General features: G+C 42.0%; 1 protein-coding gene across 1 annotated transcript in view; it reads right to left on the bottom strand.

The window, feature by feature from the left end:
• Positions 1-200: 200 nt before the first annotated feature.
• DUS2 (dihydrouridine synthase 2) overlaps positions 201-20340 on the bottom strand; it is a 35404-nt gene continuing 15264 nt past the window's right edge. The window contains exons 11-16 of the mRNA XM_058155187.1: positions 18727-18895; positions 16726-16847; positions 10890-11033; positions 6098-6185; positions 5028-5101; positions 201-741 (exon numbers count right to left, since the gene is read on the bottom strand). Of these exons, the coding sequence (XP_058011170.1) occupies positions 510-741; positions 5028-5101; positions 6098-6185; positions 10890-11033; positions 16726-16847; positions 18727-18895 (829 nt within the window). The 3' untranslated portion in view covers positions 201-509. The remainder of the gene's footprint in view (positions 742-5027; positions 5102-6097; positions 6186-10889; positions 11034-16725; positions 16848-18726; positions 18896-20340) is intronic.

Below are 20340 nucleotides of genomic sequence, written 5' to 3'. Positions count from 1 at the left end.
CAGCCAGAAGTCCACAAGTCTCAAAGTTGCCAAGATTACACACCCCTGCCCTACACAAAGTCAGCTGCGTGGCATTTGCAGGCACCATGAGGGGTGACTCCCCTCACCAATCCTGCAAAGCTACCCCAATTAAATTTTAAAAGACCTTGAAACATCATGTATGTCGTGAGATTTTGGCTGAAGAACACTAGATGCTTGAGTGAAGAGAGCCGATATCTTGCAAAGTTTAATGATTTGGCGAGAGGGCCGACAATTGAAATAAAAGAATTTGAGGAATGCCTGCTCAGTGGCTTCCGGAGATGGAAAAAGTCCCGGAGATGGAAAAGTCCCAATTAAAAGATGCAAACTAAAAATGGTAAGAGATTCCATGCCTATCCCAAGGGATACGGATCAACAATTCAAATTTACCTGTTCCATCTGATTGCCTCCAAGAAAAATAAAGGGCAGAGAATTTGGGTGGAAACGGGGAGCTGCATAGTTGTAAGACGCCAGCGAGAGTAGTGTGGTCATTAGGAACTGTGGCAAAGGGATTCTTTGGGAAGAAAATGTGGTTTTTTGCAAACAGCGTCGACCGCAAAGCTGTCTCTGTGTTCATCACAGTTCGAAAGTTCCCGATCTTGCCTCTTGCGTTTGTTAAGCAAGGTGTGGTTGGGGTTTTCATCGTGTTTGCCTTCCGGGAGTCCCAGAGTTCTTAAACAGGCAATAGCTGCGGCTTGTTCTGCTAGTTTCTTGGATTTTTCCCTGGAAAAGAAGATGAAGGGAATATGGTTGCTAAGAGTCTGAATTTTGATCTTGTGACCGTGGGAACACGGCAAGAGTTGTAAGTGTGAGGACTGGATGGACGTGACTTTCTTCAGTACTGTTGTAACTTCAAACGGTCGCTAAATGAACAGTTGTAAGTCAAGGACTACCTATATACATAAACTCTGCATTCAGCAGAGTATCTACTGCATGGATGGGTAGTCCTCGACTTACGACCACAATGGAGCTCAACATTTATGTTGTTAAGTGAAACATTTAAGTCAGTTTTGCGGTCATTTTACGACCTTTCTTGCTACACTTGTTAAGTGGATCGCTGCAATTGATAAGTTAGTAACCCGGTTGTTAAGTGAAGCCTGTTGACCTTGCTTGTCACAAGGTCACAAAAGGGGATCCCGTGATCCCTGGGACACAGCAACGGTCATAAGTATGAACCAGTTGCCAACATCTGAATTTTGGTCACATGATCGTGGGGAAGCTACAAATGTTGTGAAACTGTGAAAAATGCTCAGGTCGCTTTTTTTCCAATACAGTTTAAGTTTGAATGGTCATTAAATGAACCAGTGTAAGTCGAGGACTATCTGTATACATAAAACTCAAAACTCTACCTTCGGCAGTGTATCTACTGCAGGGTTCTCCAACCTCGGCAACTTTAAGCCTGGAGGACTTCAACTCCCAGAATACCCCAGCCAGCAAAGCTGGCTGGGGAATTCTGGGAGTTGAAGTCCACCAGGCTTAAAGTTGCCAAGGTTGGGAACCCCTGATCTACTGCATATACATGTAGTCCTCAATGTATGACCACAATTGAGCCCAAAATTTAAGTTGCTAAGTGAGAAATTTGTTAAGTGAATCCCTGCTGTTGTTAACTTAGCAACAAGGCCATTTAAGTGTTCCTGGCTTCCCTATTGAATTTGCTTGTCAGAAGGTCGCAGAAGGTTTGCTTGTCAGAAGGCCCCTGCAGATACATCAACCGTCATAAATGTGAGTCAGTTGTCAAGCAGCCGAATTTTGACCTTGGAGATATGCTGCAACTGTTTTTAAGTGTGTGTTGTGTCTTGCCCGCCCTCAGAGCAGCCGGGGCCTTCTTACCTGCTCCTGAACACTGAGGAATGTATGCCTCCCGGCCCAAGTCCTGGCTCCATGCCCACACAAACTGCAGAAGAAGGAGCATCTCCCTGCCCCAGCCCTGACTCCATGCCCAGGCAAACGGAGCAGCTAGACCCCTCCCCCTCCTCCACAGCAGGTGAGCCTGAGGAGGGTTTACTCCCAACAACAGCTGATTGGAGTGACCCTCGCATCAGAAGATTGGAGAGGCGGAGGCAACAGAAGGAAGGGAGGGGCAGGCCTTAATGAGTGCTGAGTCATGGAGCCACACCCCATGGCCTATATAAAGGATCTACTTTCTGGCAGTCTCTGAGTCAGGCAAAAGTCGAACTTATCTTGCTGAAGTCACTTACTGGTCTCCTGCCTGCTCTGAGGACTTTGCTAGGACTTTGGGCAGAGCTGCAGAGGCAAGCCTGATTCGGATTTCCCTGACCCAGCCGTCAGCAAGGAGTGGGACACGACAGTGTGAAAAACGATCATCGGTCACTTTTTTCAGTGCCGTTGTGACTTTGAACGGTTACTAAACGAACTGTTATAACTTGAGGACTACATGTAGTAAAGCAACTGAGCTAGCTAGCCTTGCATGTCTGGGAGCTCCTGCTTGAAGCAAGTTCTTGAAGATGAATGGTTGGGTTACAAGATGTACTGCCCTGTGTGAAACCTGATAGCAGATAAAAACACTTCAGCATGAAAGTGCTTTTTTTCCAAGAGGTAACTGGACTTTCTGGTTTTTCTTTGAAGACCTTTTTGCTCCTCATACAAAAAATCTTCTTCAGCTCTGAGTGCTTCACTAAATGTCTATGGAGATTCTCCGTCATCCAGGTCATGGTTGTCCCAAAGGTGCTTTTTCAAGAGGCAACTGGGCTTTCTGGTTTTTCTTTTTCTTTGAAGACGTTTTGCTTCTCATCCAAGCTGAATAGAATAGAATTTTTTATTGGCCAAGTGTGATTGGACACACAAGGAATTTGTTTTGGTGCATATGCTTTCAGTGTACATAAAAGAAAAAGAAAAAAAAATACATCAAAGGTACAACATTTACAACACAAATGATGGTCATAGGTTGCAATTTAACCCTTAATGATAGCAACAAAAAGTTACAGTCATACAGTCATAAATGGAAAGAGATTGGTGATGAAAACAATGAGATTAATAGTAGTGTAGATTTAGTAAATAGTTTGACAGTGTTGAGGGAATTATTTGCTAAGCAGAGTGATGGCCTTTGGGAAAAAACTGTTCTTGTGTCTAGTTGTTCTGGTGTGCAGTGCTCTATAGCATCGTTTTGAAGGTAGGAATTGAAACATTTTATGTCCAGGATGTGAGGGTTAGGGTTAGAGTTAGAAGCTTCTTGGATGAGAAGTGAAACGTTTTCGAAGAAAAAACAAAACAAAGAAAGTCCAGTTGCCTCTTGAAAAAGCACCTTTGGGACAACCTGGGCCTGGAGGACGAAGAATCTCCATAGGCACTTCAGCATCATTTAAGTCAGAACAATCCCAAATGGGACACTGCCTTGGCCACCCCAAGGCCCTAAGAAATGCCAGCACAGCAGATGCTTCCAAGTGTTTATAGCAGATCTTCACGGAGAGTTGTAATCGGACAACTCTACTGGACAGGCCTGTGGCACTCGGTCAGCCGTTCTCTGAAATGGATAAGGCAGATGGTTCCTTTCCGAAGCACACAAATGTATCAGGAAATGACCTCACCATCTATTTTAACACAGTGGAAAACTGTGAAGTTCTCTCCTGAATCTAACTTCTGCCGTGAATTTTCCAAATCATAAGAGACTTTACTTATCAACCAAACATAACATGATTTACTTTAAAGGCAGTGGTTGGATTCAGCCAGTTCGCACCTATTCGGGAGAACCGGTTGTTAACTTTCTCAGCAGTTCGGAGAATTGGTTGTTGGAAGAAATCTTATTTTGTTTTTTTTCCACTTTACAGGGCTAATCCTGTAAGGAAGGCAAGAAGGGAACATTCTGGTGTTGTTTCTAGCCTAATCTTTATTGTCCTGCTTACAGAAACTGCCTCTCTGGTTAACCCTTATTACAGCTTGTAACAGCTAAGGCAAAGCGCCCATCGATGTGAGGTGACATAGAGTGGGTCACGCCTACATGGTCACATGACCACCGAGCCACACCTACCCAGCTGGTCATAAGGGCAGAGAACCGGTTGTTAAATTATTTGAATCCTACCACTGTTTACAGGGTTAATGTAAGAATTATTAGTAAGTTAGAGTTACGCCCAAATGCAATTCTCAATCATGGTTTAATGTTATGTGAAGGAGCTATGTACTCCATTCTCTTCTCTTCTCACACAGATGCTGGTTTTAGAAAAAAACATTGCTTAGCTTGCTCACCTGAATCCTAAACTATATTTGAGCTTATCATGATCACTTAAAATATATGCTTTCCTGAGCTACGGTTTGCTTGGTCCATTTAAACAAACTACAGTTAAAAGTAACCAAATTGGGGCTACTTTAAAAATGGAATGAAAAGTTTCCAGGCTCTTCCCCCGACGTTACAGAGGACAATAACCTGACATTTTCTATACAGGTAGTCCTCAACTTTACAACAGTTTGTTTAGTGACAACGGTGCTGAAAAAAGGGACTTAAAACTGTTTTTCAGGCTTATGACTTTTGCAGCATCCCCACAGTCACGTGACTAAGAATTTAAATGCTTGGGAAGTGGTTCATATTTATGGCGGTTGCAGTATCCCGGGGTCATGTGATTGTCTTTTGCAACCTTCTGACAAGCAAAGTCAATGGGGAAGCCAGATTCGCTTTAACAGCCTTGTTACTACCTTAACAAACGGCAGGGATTCACTGAACAAATGTTTCACTTAGCAACATAAATGTTTGGCTCAACGGTGGTCATGAGTCAAAGGACCACCTGGAGTGTGTGTCCTGCTTTTTTAGCCATTGCGTGTGAATTAATCACCCACAAGAACATCTAAGACTTGTGGACTTCAACTCCCACAATTCCCCAGCCAGCACAGAATTCTGGAAGTTGAAGTCCACAAGTCTTAAGGTTGCCAAGGTTGGAGACCCCTGATCTAAAAGTTCCATACCAACATTACTTCTCTCTTTCTGAGTTGTCATGAACAACTTCACTCTTTCTAGCAAATGATCCCCTTGTAAAAAAAACACTTCCCCAAAGGCTACTTACCATAACGTCGAGCTGTATTTTTGCCCAGCAACCGTCACAACTGAACAGAACAGTCGATCCCGCGGCCTTTCGATCTAAAGCAAGGTGAGAAACGAAGGGCGGTTGGATTTGAAGTCAATGCAAGCGCTCCATTCAACAGGCGTCGGAATGAAATGTTGGCAAAGCTATCAAATCCCCAACAGGTGCGACATTTCCGTTCGAGACTGGGAGCAACCAGCCGCAGTTTAAAGCTTAGGATCCAGAAGCTTAAGGCAGCTGGCCCACCGCATTCAAAGGGGCTTTCGGTTCTTTGGTTTTCCTGAACAGCTGCTCCTCCAGAAGACAGCAAACTGCTGGCTGAAAAGCTGGAGAATTTCAAAGGCAGCTTGTGGTACAAGATGATGCTTGGGCCTAGTGTGCAAGCAGACCGGATCAAAATTCCCCCACACACATAACAAATATTTGCACTGATCCTCCTCCCAACTATTTCTTGCTATCAGAGCTAAAGTTTTAAGAGGACAAGGTTCCGTATTCAAATCAAATATTTATTGTGCTCATAGACGAGCATAAGGAGATTCCCTTTGAATGATGGGAGAACTGCGGATGGGTGCTCTACAGATTCAATAGCAAGAGATAGATGCTGTGGCAGAGGAAATATTTCAATTAAATAAACAGGATAAAAGGTGTTACAAGATACCAGAGGAGAAGCGTGAAAGATTCACCAAAAAGTTAATAAGAGTTGAAATTCTAAAAAGGGCAAGAGATGATGGATAGATATAGACTATGTTTTAACATGGTGGTTATTTTATTAAGTGTTAGAAAAAAGAAGAAGAAAGTAGAAATTGGGAAAACAGTATTATATATACTGAAATATAATAGAACATATTATAATTACTATGTATACACAAATGTTAGTTGAAAAATATACGACTATGTATATTTAAGTGGCAGTATCATTATTAGAATTGTATGTAAAGTATATTGGCCCAGACAATATACTGTTCACCAACCACTTATGGATTTTAAAGAAGAAAATTCCCTTCAGGGAGGTTTGATTTAAAACAAATGAGTTTCACCATGCGGCATCTTACTGTTTCATAAGAAGGTTGAATCAGCTTCTCTTTCCTGCACCATTCCAGAAGATACATTTTGGGGGTAATTTGTGGGGGATACTCTCGCCTGAAGAGGAAAAAAGAAAAGAAAGCAATAAATACTCACTGTAGGCCAACAGCCTACATCTTCATCTTCAACAGCCCAATCTATTACACCAACGTTTTTAAAACTGGGCAGTTTTAAGAGGTGTGGACTTCAAATCCCAGAATTCTCAAGTCAGCAGGCTGGCTGGGGAACTCTGGGAGTTGAAGTCCACACATTTTGAAGCTGCCCAAGGTCAGAAAACACTATACTAGAGGATGGGAAAAAGCTTCTGCTAGTCCTGTTCTTCTGAGATGCTGATTTTCAGGAACAACATCAGTGCTTTAGAATACGGTAGTCCTTGACTTACAACTATTTGTTTAGTGTCTGTTCAAAGTTACAATAGCGCTCAAATATAAACATGAGAAAGACAAAATAAACAGCCAAGGAATGCATGTAAACCAGTTTAATGAGTTCTTGAAAAACTTTAGAGAATCGGGGAGGTTATCTTGATGGAAAAAGGCATGTTTCCTAAGTAAAGGGGCTGAAACATTCATTAAGTCCTGAGAAGGAAGATCGTATTTCGACGTGATCTCTTTCCTGATTTACTGGGGCCTAAGTAGGAGGAGAGCTTACCTTCAAGCTTGCAAGAGACTGTTATTACAGTCTATTAAGAAAATAGAGTTCTAGTATTCCTATGAAATAAGGACACGGTGGCTCAGGGGCTAGGGCGCTGAGCTTGTCGATCGAAAGGTCGGCAGCTCAGTGGTTCGAATCCCTAGTGCTGCCGTGTAACAGGGTGAGCTCCCGTTCCTTGTCCCAGCTTCTGCCAACCTAGCAGGTTCGAAAGCACATAAAAATGCAAGTAGAAAAAATAGGGACCACCTTTGGTGGGAAGGTAACAGCGTTCCGTGCGCCTTTGGTGTTGAGTCATGCCGGCCACATGACCACGGAGACGTCTTCGGACAGCGCTGGCTCTTCGGCTTTGAAACGGAGATGAGCACAGCCCCCTAGAGTCGGCAACGACTAGCACGTATGTGCGAGGGGAACCTTTACCTTTTATTCCTGTGAAATCTGGTTTTTGATTTGGTCCACCCCGAAGGGCTGAACGAAAAAAAATTAACCCAAAAACCTAATGATCGGAGTTGATTATCCTAATCATAGGGAGAGCAGTGGAACTATGGTGGTTAACTCAAAAGATGCTTTTTCAAAACCAAGCAGGAAGTGATTAGCTTGTCCCAAAGATGCTTTTTCAAAAGGCAACTGGACTTTGTTTTTCCTTGAAGACGTTTCGCTTCTCGTCCAAGAAGAATTGAAGAAGCTTCTTGAATGAGAAGCAAAACCTCTTCAAAGAAAAAAAATGAGAAAATCCAGTTGCTTTTTGAAAAAGAACCTTTGGGACAAACCAATTGCTTCCTGCTTGGTCCTTTAAACTGGAGATACTAAAGAATGCACCCAGGACTTTTCACATAGCTTGCAATTTTTGCAAGGATATAAAAGTGGATGCCAAGCATCTTTGCCCAGGGTGGCCCGAAAGTGGCCCTAATGATCCTCAGTAGTCCACCTCAGTGTCTCTCAAGCTCACCAACTTTAAGAGATGTAGAAGCAAGCTATAGTAGTGGCCAAAATTGTGGAAACCTTTAGAGAAAAAGGTATATTTGCGGTCTGATGGCTAATAACACCACTTTTTTGGGAGGAGTTTCAAGATAATCCTATTCCACTTGCTGGAATAGCCTGGGAATAATCCAGACCTTAACCCAATTGAAAATCTATGGAGCCGACAAAAGAAACTTGCTAGTCAGAAGCGACCCAGTAATAAAACCCAGTGAATAGAAGCAATCATTCAATCTTGGTTTCACATGGTAACAGCTGCAGAACTAAAAGACTTGGTTCACTTCATGGGAAGACATTGTAAGGCCATAATTCGTGTTAAAGGTTACCCAACTAAGTATTAACTGACATGGTGATTTTTGTGTATCATTTTTGTATATCTCTGTTTTTCTACGTGTTTTCACTTTTCTTCTTTATACTGTAACTGCTATTCTAATAGCAAATCCTTCATAAAAGTTATGGCATTACATTCTTGATTAAATTATCTTTCCATTGATATATATAACTTATGGACTTGCTAAAACAGTCTGTAAGTTGTTGAAGGTCTTCAGCAGAGTGAGCAGTAATGGCAGCAGCAGCAGCGAAGAGGAAATCCCGTTGTCGTGTCCCACTCCTCCGCTGACGGCCGGGTCAGGGAAATCCGAATCAGGTGTGCCTCTGCAGCTCTGCCAAAGTCCTAGCAAAGTCCTCAGGGCAGGCAGGAGACCAGAAAGTGACTTCAGCAAGATATGTTTAAACTTTGCCTGACTCAGGGAATGCCAGAAAGCAGATCTTTATATAGGCCATGGGGTGTGGCTCCATGACTCAGCACTTATCCAGGCCTGCCCCTCCCTTCCTTCTGTTGCCTCCGCCTATCAAGTCTTCTGACGCGAGGGTCACTCCAGTCGGCAGCTGTTGGCAATTGACCTTCCTCAGGCTCACATGCTGTGGGGGAGGGGGAGGGGTCTAGTTGCTCCGTTTGCCTGGGCATGGAGCCAGAGCTGGGGGCTGGAGGCACTTCTTCTTCCTCGGCCTGTCTGGGCATGGAGCCAGGGCTGGGGCCGGGAGGCATACTAGAACATTCCTCCGTGTTCGGAAGCAGATAAGAAGACCCCGGCTGAGGTGAGATTGGACAACACCCGTAAGCATTTCAGCTGGACTTTAGGCTTTGCTCTCAATCTAGAGAGATTGAAGAGTTTTCCGTCTGATCCGGTCCGGAGGTAAATACCCTCTGTTGCAGTTCCAAAAGCATGTTTCAGCATGACAGCAAAAAAGATCGGGAATAAAGTTGGTGTGGAGATCAAGCCCTGCTTCACCCCACTTCAAATGTCAAAGGAAGCTGATGTTAAGCCATCGAAAACTACAGTGCTTTTCATTTCCTCATGAAAGGACCTGATGATTCTGAGGAGCTGAGGTGGACATCCAATCCTGGGGAGAATTTTATAAAGGCCGTCCCTACTAACCAAGTCAAAAGCCTTCGTAAGATCTATGAAGGCTACGAAAAGTGGCTGTCTTTCTTCCCTGTATTTCTCCTGCAATTGTTTAAGGGAAAATACCATGTCAGTAGTGGACCTGTTGGCTCGAAATCCACACTGTGGTTCTGGATAGACTCTCTCTGCAAGCACCTGGAGCCTCTTCAGTACGACATGGGCAAGAAGCTTCCCTACAACACTAAGAAGAGAGATGGCACAATAGTTGTTACAGTCACCCCTGTCACCTTTGTTCTTATACAGTGTAACGATATTTGCATCCTTCACGTCCTGTGGTACTCCGCTTTCCCTCCAACAAAGACAGAAGATTTCATGCAGTTCAGTGGGGATGTTCTCTTTGCAGCACTTCAGAACTTCGGCAGGGATGTTATCTTTCCCGGGTGCCTTGCCAGAGGCAAGGGAATCCAGGGCTACGTTTAGTTCTTCTAAAGTTGGTTCACTATCAAGCTCCTCCAAGAGAGGCAGGAACTCAATGTTATTTAATGCTTCTTCAATTACCACATTTTCTCTGGAACATAACTCAAGAGTAATGTTGCACCCAGCATGCCATCTGCTGTGTTCAGTCCTGAATAACCTCACCTGTAGCAGACTTCAGAGGGGCAGATTTCTTCTGTGTTGGACCTAAGGCCTGCTTGATGCCATCATACATCCCCTTGACGTTGCCTGTGTCAGCTGCTATCTGGATCCACGAGCAAAGCTGCAGCCAATAGTCCTTAGCACATCTCCTGGCGGCCTGTTGGACTTTGCTACGAGCAGCTCACTAGAACAGGCTTCATATGCAATTAGAGCTCTCCTTTTTTCCTCAATGGCTGGCATCAGTTCCTCCGAATGGGCTTCAAACCAATCTGCTATCTTTCTGGTCTCCTTACCAAATACTGACAAAGCGGTGTTATAAACAGCATTCTTGAAGTATTCCCATCAGTCATATGCATTTGCTTCAGCCGGGCCTAGGAGAGTTTCCTTGAGCGTTTGTGCAAATTCCTCCACTTTGCCCTGATTGTGGGTCTTGTTGATGTCGATTCGTGGTCTTCCTTCCTTCTTTGAGTAATGCAATCTCTTTGTTTGCAGTTTTATTCTTCTGCACACCACGGAGTGGTCTGTACCACAATCAGCGCCGATAGCTGCATGTGATTCTAATATTGGGAAGGTTGGAGAATCAGGTCATCGAGCTGGTGCCAATGCTTCGATCTTCGATGTTTCCAAGAGATTCTGTGTTGAGGCTTTGTTTTAAAGTATGTATTGCTAATGGAAAAACCATAGTAGCAGCAAAACTCCAGCAGGTGTTGGCCATTCATTTTCCCGACGCCGAACTGACCTAAACAGGTGGGCCAAGAACTATAATCAGCTCCAACTCTGGCATTAAAATCGCCAAGGATAAACAGTGGTTCTTTTTCAGGGGAATACAGGAGAAATTAACTTTGGAGTAAACTGTGCTGGCTTGAGGCTAATTTGACACCGCAAAACCACACTTGTGTTATTGTGTGAACGCAACTCAATGATATATTCTTCAGCAAAGTGCAATTAAAATCGTGGCTTAACGCGATGCTTGAACAAAGGCAACTGTGCCTTATCAAACCAAGATTAAATAGCCTATGGCTTAGCGTAACCCAGAAGCTCTCTCAATGTTTAGTCTTTGAAAGAAACAGAGGATGCTAATTATCTCACTTACTTCTCAAACTTAACTGCCATTTTGATGACATCTGTGTCTTCAGTGTGATCATCATTATTTGGGCTCCTGACTTGTAGCGAAAGTTTTTTCTTCTCCAGTAAATCAGATGCTTCTTGGAAGAAACTACTCATCTCGAAAACTTCACTAATAAAAAAAAAAAAATCAAATTAATTCTAGAAAATGTTCTTAAGATTTTGAAAATGAAATATATTTATATGTGCGCTTATGAACACAAACACACATGTACTCACACATTCATAAACATACAGGTAGTCCTCGACATATAACAGTTCATTTAGTGATCATTCAAAGTTACACACTAAAACATGTGACTTATGATCATTTTTCACACTTATGACCACTGCAGCATCCCCATGGTCACACGATCAAAATTCAGCCGCTTGGCATACGGTTTGTGCTTATAATGGTTGCAGGGTCCCAGTCACTTATCTCCTTTTGCCATTTTCTGACTAGCAAAGTCAATGGGGAAGCCAGATTAACAACCGGGTTACTAATTTATCAATTTAAGGGAGTCACTTAACAACCATGGCAAGGAAAGTCGCAAAATGGGGCAAGTTTCATTTAACAACAGAAATTTTGACCTCGATTGTGGCTGTTAAGTCGACAACTACCTGTATTATGAAAAGCACTGATTGTATAGTAAAAGGTAAAGATGCCTCTTTGATTAAATAAAATAATCTAAGCCCCAGAGCTCACTGTAACAGCATTGCCAAAAAGGCACTAAGAGTTGTTAACCTACTTTTACGAAGTTTCTTCTCCGGTAATATTGTGTTGCTAACTAAGGCATACAAAACCTTTGCCAGACCAATTCTTGAATACAGCTCGTCCGCCTGGAACCCACACTGTATTTCGGACATTAATATGATTGAGCAGGTTCAGAGGTGTTTCACGAGAAGAGTCCTCCACTCCTCTACTCACAATAGAATTCCCTTATGCTAGCAAGCTTAAAATTTTGGGCTTGGACAATCTGGAATTGCGCCGCCTGCGGTCCGATTTAAGCATAGTGCACAAAATTGTCTGCTACAACGTCTTGCCTGTCAACGACTACTTCAGTTTTAACCACAATAGTACACGGGCAAACAATCTGTCAGGCCTGGAAACCATACTAGACTTTAGGTTTCCAGACGCTGCCACATTTTTCCCCTGAGGGGAAGAAGGGGGGCTGAGGGGTATGGTAACATTCTTCAAGCGGTCAAGGTCGGATGGTGTTCACATCTGCAGGAAGAGTGGCGAGAAGATATTCGAATGAACTGGGAGAACGTGGGACCATGTGACCATCAAAGGGGTCAGGGGGGTGGGACTCTTGGAGTTTGTATAACTGGGAAAAGAATCCGGAAGTTCAGTTTTGGAATTTCACTCATCGTGTGCCAGTTTCCTCATGCTAGTAAAGAACTCTTAAAGACAATGGCTTCTGAGTTTTCTTTATGCAGAAGAGGTTTTTCTGGAACCTTGACACAATTGATACAAAACTCAAGGCAAACCACTCCAAACTCGATTGCAGGAAATATGATTTCAGCAACAGAGTGGTCAATGCCTGGAATGCTCTACCCAACTCCGTTGTTACAGCCTCAAATCCTCACAGCTTCAACCTTAAACTGTCTACCGTGGACCTCACCCCATTCCTAAGAGGTTCGTAAAGGGGGCATGCATAAGTGCGCACCAGCGTGCCTACCGTCCCTTACTGTCCCCATTTATTTGTATTTACTTCTTTTGTTTATGTTTATGTTCATACCTATACTTGTTATCTGTACATGTTTGACAAACAAGCAAACAAACAAATAAATAAGGTAACATCTCTTTAAAAGGAGCTCAACTTTTGAAGACACATAGACACACTCCTGTTATTTTCTTGGCTGGAGTCTGCCTGCCCCTGCCTCCTTCTGACACATTTAGCCTAGGCAAGCCAAAGCTCTGAGATTTGTTGCATGTCTCCCATCCAGGAACAAGTAGGCCTAACTCTGCTTAAGTTTTTGAGTTCCAAGTAAAACAGTAACAAGAATATCCAACCAAGGTGTCAATCTTATCCCTATTTACAGTAGTGGCCAAAATTGTGGAAACGTTTTGGGAAAAGTGTATTTTCTAAAGCTAGGTAATAACACTTTTTTTTTTTGGAGTAGTACCATAAAATTATATGCCAATGGAAAGATAATTTAATCAAGAATGTAATGCAATAACTTTTATGAAGGATTTGCTATTAGAATAGCAGTTACAGTATAAAGAAGGAAAGTGAAACAAGTAGAAAAAACAAGATATACAAAGATTATCACTATGTCAGTTAATACTTAGTTGGGTGACCTTTAGCATGAATTACGGCCTTACAATGTCTTCCCATGGAGTGAACTAAATCTTTTCGATCTGCAGCTGTTATAATGTGAAACCAAGATTGAATGATTGCTTCTATTCACTGGGTTTTATTGCTGGGTCGCTTCTGACAAACAAGTTTCTTTAGTCGGCTCCATAGATTTTCAATTGAATTAAGGTCTCGGCTATTTCCAAGCCATTCCAGCAGTGAAATAGGATTATCTTAAAACTCAAAAAAAAAAAAAAAAGGTATTATTAGCCATCAAACCTCAAAAATACACTTTTTTCAAAAGGTTTCCACAATTTTGGCCACTACTGGACTTGGGAAGAGGCTTCCTTAAAGACTTACTTCTGAGCAGTTTTAAATAAAAATGTTGTTTTCGCATAGATTCAATCTCTTACAGTTAAGCTTTTCAGGTCTTTAGGTGCTTTCCGATAAAAAAAAACTAATGTCAATTTTAATGTTAATATGTATAATTTTAATGTTTTAATGTTTTGTCTTGTTGCTTTTACCTCGCTATAAACTGCTTCTAGGCGAGATGGGCAGCATATAAATTTAATAATAAATAAAAAAAGCAAAATTCAAAAGAATTTTTGATAATTTTACATTAGGTTTTTATATTACTTTGACTAGTAAAAGATGAATAAGATAAGTAAGATTAAATTCCACCAGTGATATGAAGATTAGAATTATTTTAATAGAATAACAGATTTTCTTCCAGCAATGGGAGCGTGCTTTAAAACAAGATGTAAACAAAAGTGCCAAGTTTTTGTATTAAAAACTTTTAACGAATATTTTAACACATTTGCATTTTCATACTTTACACTGTTGGCTTTATCTAGGGACAATTTAATTAAAAAGTATGAAAAAGCCCTTACCAGATTTCCTGTAAAGACTGTGCAGCGTGCAGCTTCTTTCCTTGTGCGTTTTCTAATTGCTCCCTTAACATCTGGCACAAGCAATACTTTGTATTGGTATAATGATTATCGTATCTCACTGCCTAAGGAAAACAAGATGAGTAACAACGCTTTATCAGTGGGGAAACTTTTAGAATGAGAAAGTTCAAATAGTTCAAATTTTGTCTCTAACTTTTTGTAAACAGAGAAGATATCCATATTCATTTTAGACCTCGTTAGCCAGACCTTCAAACCCAATTCTCGTTCATTTCAAGAAAGGCAGATTTCCAACTCTCTTGAGTTGCAGGAAATTTTAAAATACCGTATTTTTTGGAGTGAAAGACGCTGAGGAGTGTAAGACACACCTTAGTTTTTGGGGAGGAAAATAAGGGAAAAAAATCTGCCTCTGCCTACCAGCATCCATCGGTATTCATTTGGCTAGCACGCTGTCAGTGTGAGAGAGTTGAGGGCTGTTTAGAAACTGAAACAGTATTTGCTGTGTGAGCAACAAGGAGATAGCAAGTTGCCTGGGCGTGGCTTAGCTCAACTGCTCTGTACTAAAGCTGCATGCTGTGCTGATCTCTGAAACTAAAACTGAAACTCCTCTCCTCTGCTTGTGTTTTGCTTGTATTTATTACCATGTTGGAAAAGCTGCTTTTGGTATTGTATATTTACTTCATGTGTTATATTATATAGAGAGAAGTTACTGAATCCTGCAGAATCAGTTACTTGTGTGTGCTTTCTGGCGGTGATTGCTGCTGCAAACTCTGTCCTTGCAGCAAATAGCAAACTGCCAGGTCAGCTTCAACACATTATTGCAGCCTGATTCAGCAAGAGCAGCTGACTGGCGGGTGGATCGGCCTCCCAGAATACACCCAATCAGCTGTTCCAAGCCGCAGGGATTGCGACAGACCCTCGCCTCCTCCGTGCCTCGCGTTTTGGGTTATATTCGTTGTGTAAGATGCATCCAAATTTTCACCATCTGGGGGGTTGGGGAGTCTGTCTTATACTCTGAAAAATATGGTATGTGAGAAAACTGGTACTAAAAAGTCATCTTTCTCTCGTATCAGAGATCTACACTGGACTGTGCAGTTTACAGATGGGGAGCAATTAATCCATTAAGGACACACTTCTCTTCAATACAATATCTATTTCTGATTAGATTTATATGCCACCTTTCCTTCAGGATCTCAAGGACACTTACACAGAGCTTCTTCTCCTTGAGGGGATCTCCAAACCTGACAAGACTTATGAACTTAAAGACTTGAGGAACTCCTAGAATTCCTCAGCCCTATAGAAAGTATATGTGTGTGTGTGTGTGTGTGTGTGTGTGTGTGTGTGTGTGTTTTCTGAGGTTTTCGCGGGTGTTTGTATGTAGGTCTTTGGTTATTCGGGTTTTCTCCCACGTAAAATTGGAAGTGTCTTGGCGACGTTTCGACGAAGTCTCATTCGTCATCTTCAGGCTTCAGCTTCGTGCTTCTGGGAGCAATGTGTGATTGCAGCTGTTTCTTCCTTTTTAACTGCTAGTGGGGGTTTTAACTGATTGGGAGTAGTACCATAAAATTATATGCCAATGGAAAGATAATTTAATCAAGAATGTAATGCAATAACTTTTATGAAGGATTTGCTATTAGAATAGCAGTTACAGTATAAAGAAGAAAAGTGAAACAAGTAGAAAAAATGAGATATACAAAGATTATCACTATGTCAGTTAATACTTAGTTGGGTGACCTTTAGCATGAATTACGGCCTTACAATGTCTTCCCATGGAGTGAACTAAATCTTTTCGATCTGCAGCTGTTATAATGTGAAACCAAGATTGAATGATTGCTTCTATTCACTGGGTTTTATTGCTGGGTCGCTTCTGACAAACAAGTTTCTTTAGTCAGCTCCATAGATTTTCAATTGAATTAAGGTCTCGGCTATTTCCAAGCCATTCCAGCAGTGAAATAGGATTATCTTAAAACTCCAAATAAAAAAGTGGTATTATTAGCCATCAAACCTCAAAAATACACTTTTTTCAAAAGGTTTCCACAATTTTGGCCACTACTGGACTTGGGAAGAGGTTTCCTTAAAGACTTACTTCTGAGCAGTTTTAAATAAAAATGTTGTTTTCGCATAGATTCAACCTCCTACAGTTAAGCTTTTCAGGTCTTTAGGTGCTTTCCAATAAAAAAAAACTAATGTCAATTTTAATGTTAATATGTATAATTTTAATGTTTTAATGTTTTGTCTTGTTGCTTTTACCTCGCTATAAACTGCTTCTAGGCGAGATGGGCAGCATATAAATTTAATAAGTAAATAAAAAAAGCAAAAGAATTTTTGATAATTTTACATTAGGTTTTTATATTACTTTGACTAGTAAAAGATGAATAAGATAAGTAAGATTAAATTCCACCAGTGATATGAAGATTAGAATTATTTTAATAGAATAACAGATTTTCTTCCAGCAATGGGAGCGTGCTTTAGCGTGCTTTAAAACAAGATGTAAACAAAAGTGCCAAGTTTTTGTATTAAAAACTTTTAACGAATATTTTAACACATTTGCATTTTCATACTTTACATTGTTGGCTTTATCTAGGGACAATTTAATTAAAAAGTACGAAAAAGCCCTTACCAGATTTCCTGTAAAGACTGTGCAGCGTGCAGCTTCTTTCCTTGTGCGTTTTCTAATTGCTCCCTTAACATCTGGCACAAGCAATACTTTGTATTGGTATAATGATTATCGTATCTCACTGCCTAAGGAAAACAAGATGAGTAACAACGCTTTATCAGTGGGGAAACTTTTAGAATGAGAAAGTTCAAGTAGTTCAAATTTTGTCTCTTAACTTTTTGTAAATGGAGAAGATATCCATATTCATTTTAGGCCTTGTTAGCCAGACCTTCAAACCCAATTCTCGTTCATTTCAAGAAAGGCAGATTTCCAACTCTCTTGAGTTGCAGGAAATTTTAAAATACCGTATTTTTTGGAGTGAAAGACGCTGAGGAGTATAAGACACACCTTAGTTTTTGGGGAGGAAAATAAGAAGGGGATTTGAGCTGGTGAGCTACATCTTCATAGTGGGTGTCTGTCTGCTGAATGTATCCATACATGCAGCAGACAGACACCCACTATGAAGATGTAGCACGACCATAAACACGAAGCCAAACAACAGCAATGCAGCTCACCAGCTCAAATTCCCCTGCAACTCAGACTAATCTGAGCACAACCAAGCCCCCACCCAAACAGGACACACCCAGCCAATCAGAGCACAAAAAAAACCCCCATCCAATCAGAGCACAGCCAAGCTCCATCCAATCAGTTCAAAACCCCACTAGCAGTTAAAAAGGAAGAAACAGCTGCAATCACACATTGCTCCCAGAAGCACGAAGCTGAAGCCTGAAGATGACGAATGAGACTTCGTCGAAACGTCGCCAAGACACTTCCAATTTTACGCGGGAGAAAACCCGAATAACTAAAGACATATATATATATATATATATATTTTCTGAGGTTTTCGCGGGTATTTGTATGTAGGTCTTTGGTTATTCGGGTTTTCTCCCGCGTAAAATTGGAAGTGTCTTGGTGACGTTTCGATGAAGTCTCATTCGTCATCTGAAGTCTCATTCGTCTCATTCGAAGTCTCATTCGTCGAAATGTCGCCAAGACACTTCCAATTTTACGCGGGAGAAAACCCAAATAACCAAAGACCTACACACACACACATATATATATATATATATATGTATGTATGTATGTATGTATATAAAAGGCTGCATGTATGTATGTATGTTACAGCATAACTCTGAAATGCCTTGAGCAATTTCAACCAAACTTGGTACACAGATGATTTACCCTCTGGAAACAAATACTGGGGGTGCGGGACACCCCTGGGGTCTGTGTGTGTGTGTGTGTGTGTTCCAGCATGATTGTGGAATGCCTGGGCCATTAAGGAGAGCAAGTGCAGCGTCGTAGATCGACGATTGTTTCTGATGTCAGTTCCTTCGCAGCTTCCTCTGGAAAGGTAGCCATGACGTTTTTTCTCCAGTGGAGCAACGGGGAAACGCCTGATGGATTTGGGGCAAAGTGTGTAGACAGGGCAGGAAAGAGGAGCACATGGGAAGGGGAAGGAAAAAGGCAGGGATAATGGGCATGGGAGTAAGGGGGACAAAAGCCCCTCTCAATGGCTCTCTGTCAGACAAAGGCTTCAACGTCGATAAATACTCAGGCAACGCCGGGTTACCACTAGTAATCCTATAAAACAGGCTGGGCTGGCCCAAAGACATCAAAGGAGTTTCCATGGCTGCCAAGTGCCAGTCAGTACCCTAATGCCTAAACCACAAAAGCTGTCATATGAAAGTTTGATGTAACCACCATGTTATTAATTTAACTGCAGCGATTCCACATTCACAAATGTGGCAAGAAAAGTTGCAAAATGGGCTGAAACTCACATAACAAATGTCTCGCTTAAAAACATAAATTTGGGTCTCAGTTGTGGTCCTAAGTACCAGTATAAGGCAGTGGGACCCGCAGTTATGAAACCCCCCCAAAATGAGGGTCCATAGTTCCATGTTACTGGAAACACAGACTTAATTAAGGTTTTTTCCAGCCTAAGAGACTGCTATCAAGAATGCATACGTATTTAATATATTCCTGCATGACGTCCTTCAGGGGCAAAGGTCCTTCCTTCCTGAAGACAGAGGGGTTCCACATGGCAGCCCGGGCCACCATTACGGAAGATGCCAAGGTTGCCTCCTGGAAGATCCGAAGGTCAGAATACGCTTTGACGAAATCATGAGATCCTCCACTGAAATAAGATGATGATGATTTGCATTAGCAGCAGCAGTGCACGAACATGGTGCAAATGGCAGGTTAGATGGGCCTCTGGTGGCTCAGACTGGTAAGACAGTCTGTTATTAACAGCAGCTGCTTGCAATTACTGCAGGTTCAAGCCCCACCAGGCCCAAGGTTGACTCAGCCTTCCATCCTTTATAAGGTAGGTAAAATGAGGACCCAGATTGTTGGGGGCAATAAGTTGATTTTGTATATAATATACAAATGGATGAAGACTATTGCTTGACATAGTGTAAGCCGCCCTGAGTCTTCGAAGAAGGGCGGGATATACATGCAAATTAAAAAAAAAAAAAGATGTTGTGTCTATGAAGAGTCTCAACTATCCAGGTCACAGTTGTATCAAAAGTGGTTTTTATTTTGAAAAGGCAATTGGACTGATTATTATTATTATTATTATTTGATGAAAAACACGACTTTTTGCTTCTTATTTTGGAAACTTCATCAGTAGTATTGGATGCTGGGGGAGATGGAAGGAAGTTATTGACAGTTGAGATCAGTTGGTGCAGAGGTGGGATTCAGCCGGTTCGGACCGGTTCAGCGAACCGGTAGTGGCGACCTGCAGGTGGGCCTGCCCACCTGAAATCCCGTCCTATATCGCTGTGTTTTTGGCACTGCACGCATGTGTAGACAGCACACGCAAGCAAACTGCCATCTTTTGTGACACCGCACACATGTGCGTATGGCACACGCTCACATTTCGGTGCTGGGCGAACTGGTAGCTACAGTATGTGAAACCCACCTCTGAGTTGGTAGGAGGGGGAATGATCGGTTCTGACAGCATGGTGATTCCACACCTCTGATTCAGGTGACCCTGAGGTCACAGATAAAAACCCAAGTAACCACAACGGGTCTCAGAGAGTGTTAAGACCAGGTAACTGGAAAGAAAACACAATCCTTGCATTCCCCCAAACACACCACACTGTCAGAACCTATCATTCCCCCATCCCACCAACTGATCTCAACTGTCAATAACTCTCCTTCCATCTTCCATAGCATCCGATACAACTGATGAAGTTTCCAGGATAAGAAGCAAAACGCCTTGTTTTTCCTCAAACAACGAACAAACGAAATCAGTTGCCTTTTCAAAATAAAACCCACTTTTGTTAGATGTTGTGCCTTCCGCAAAATGGGAAAGCTGCTGAGGAAGTGTTCCTCAACTTTTGAAAGGATGGGACACGCCTTCAACAGTGGACACCAAGCAATTCAAAGGGTCAAGTACTACACGGGCATTTTGGCCATCAGTCGTCTAAAGCAGGGGTCTCCAATCTTGGCAACGTTAAGCCTGGCGGACTTCAACTCCCAGAATTCCCGAGCCAGCTTTGCTGGCTGGGGAATTCTGGAAGTTGAAGTTCGCCAGGCTTAACGTTGCCAAGGTTGGAGACCCCTGGTCTAAAGCGA

This window comes from Ahaetulla prasina, chromosome 12 (genome assembly GCF_028640845.1).
Source record: "Ahaetulla prasina isolate Xishuangbanna chromosome 12, ASM2864084v1, whole genome shotgun sequence".
Classification (NCBI taxonomy): Eukaryota; Metazoa; Chordata; class Lepidosauria; order Squamata; family Colubridae; genus Ahaetulla; species Ahaetulla prasina.
This window is presented reverse-complemented; position numbering and strand designations above follow the sequence as displayed.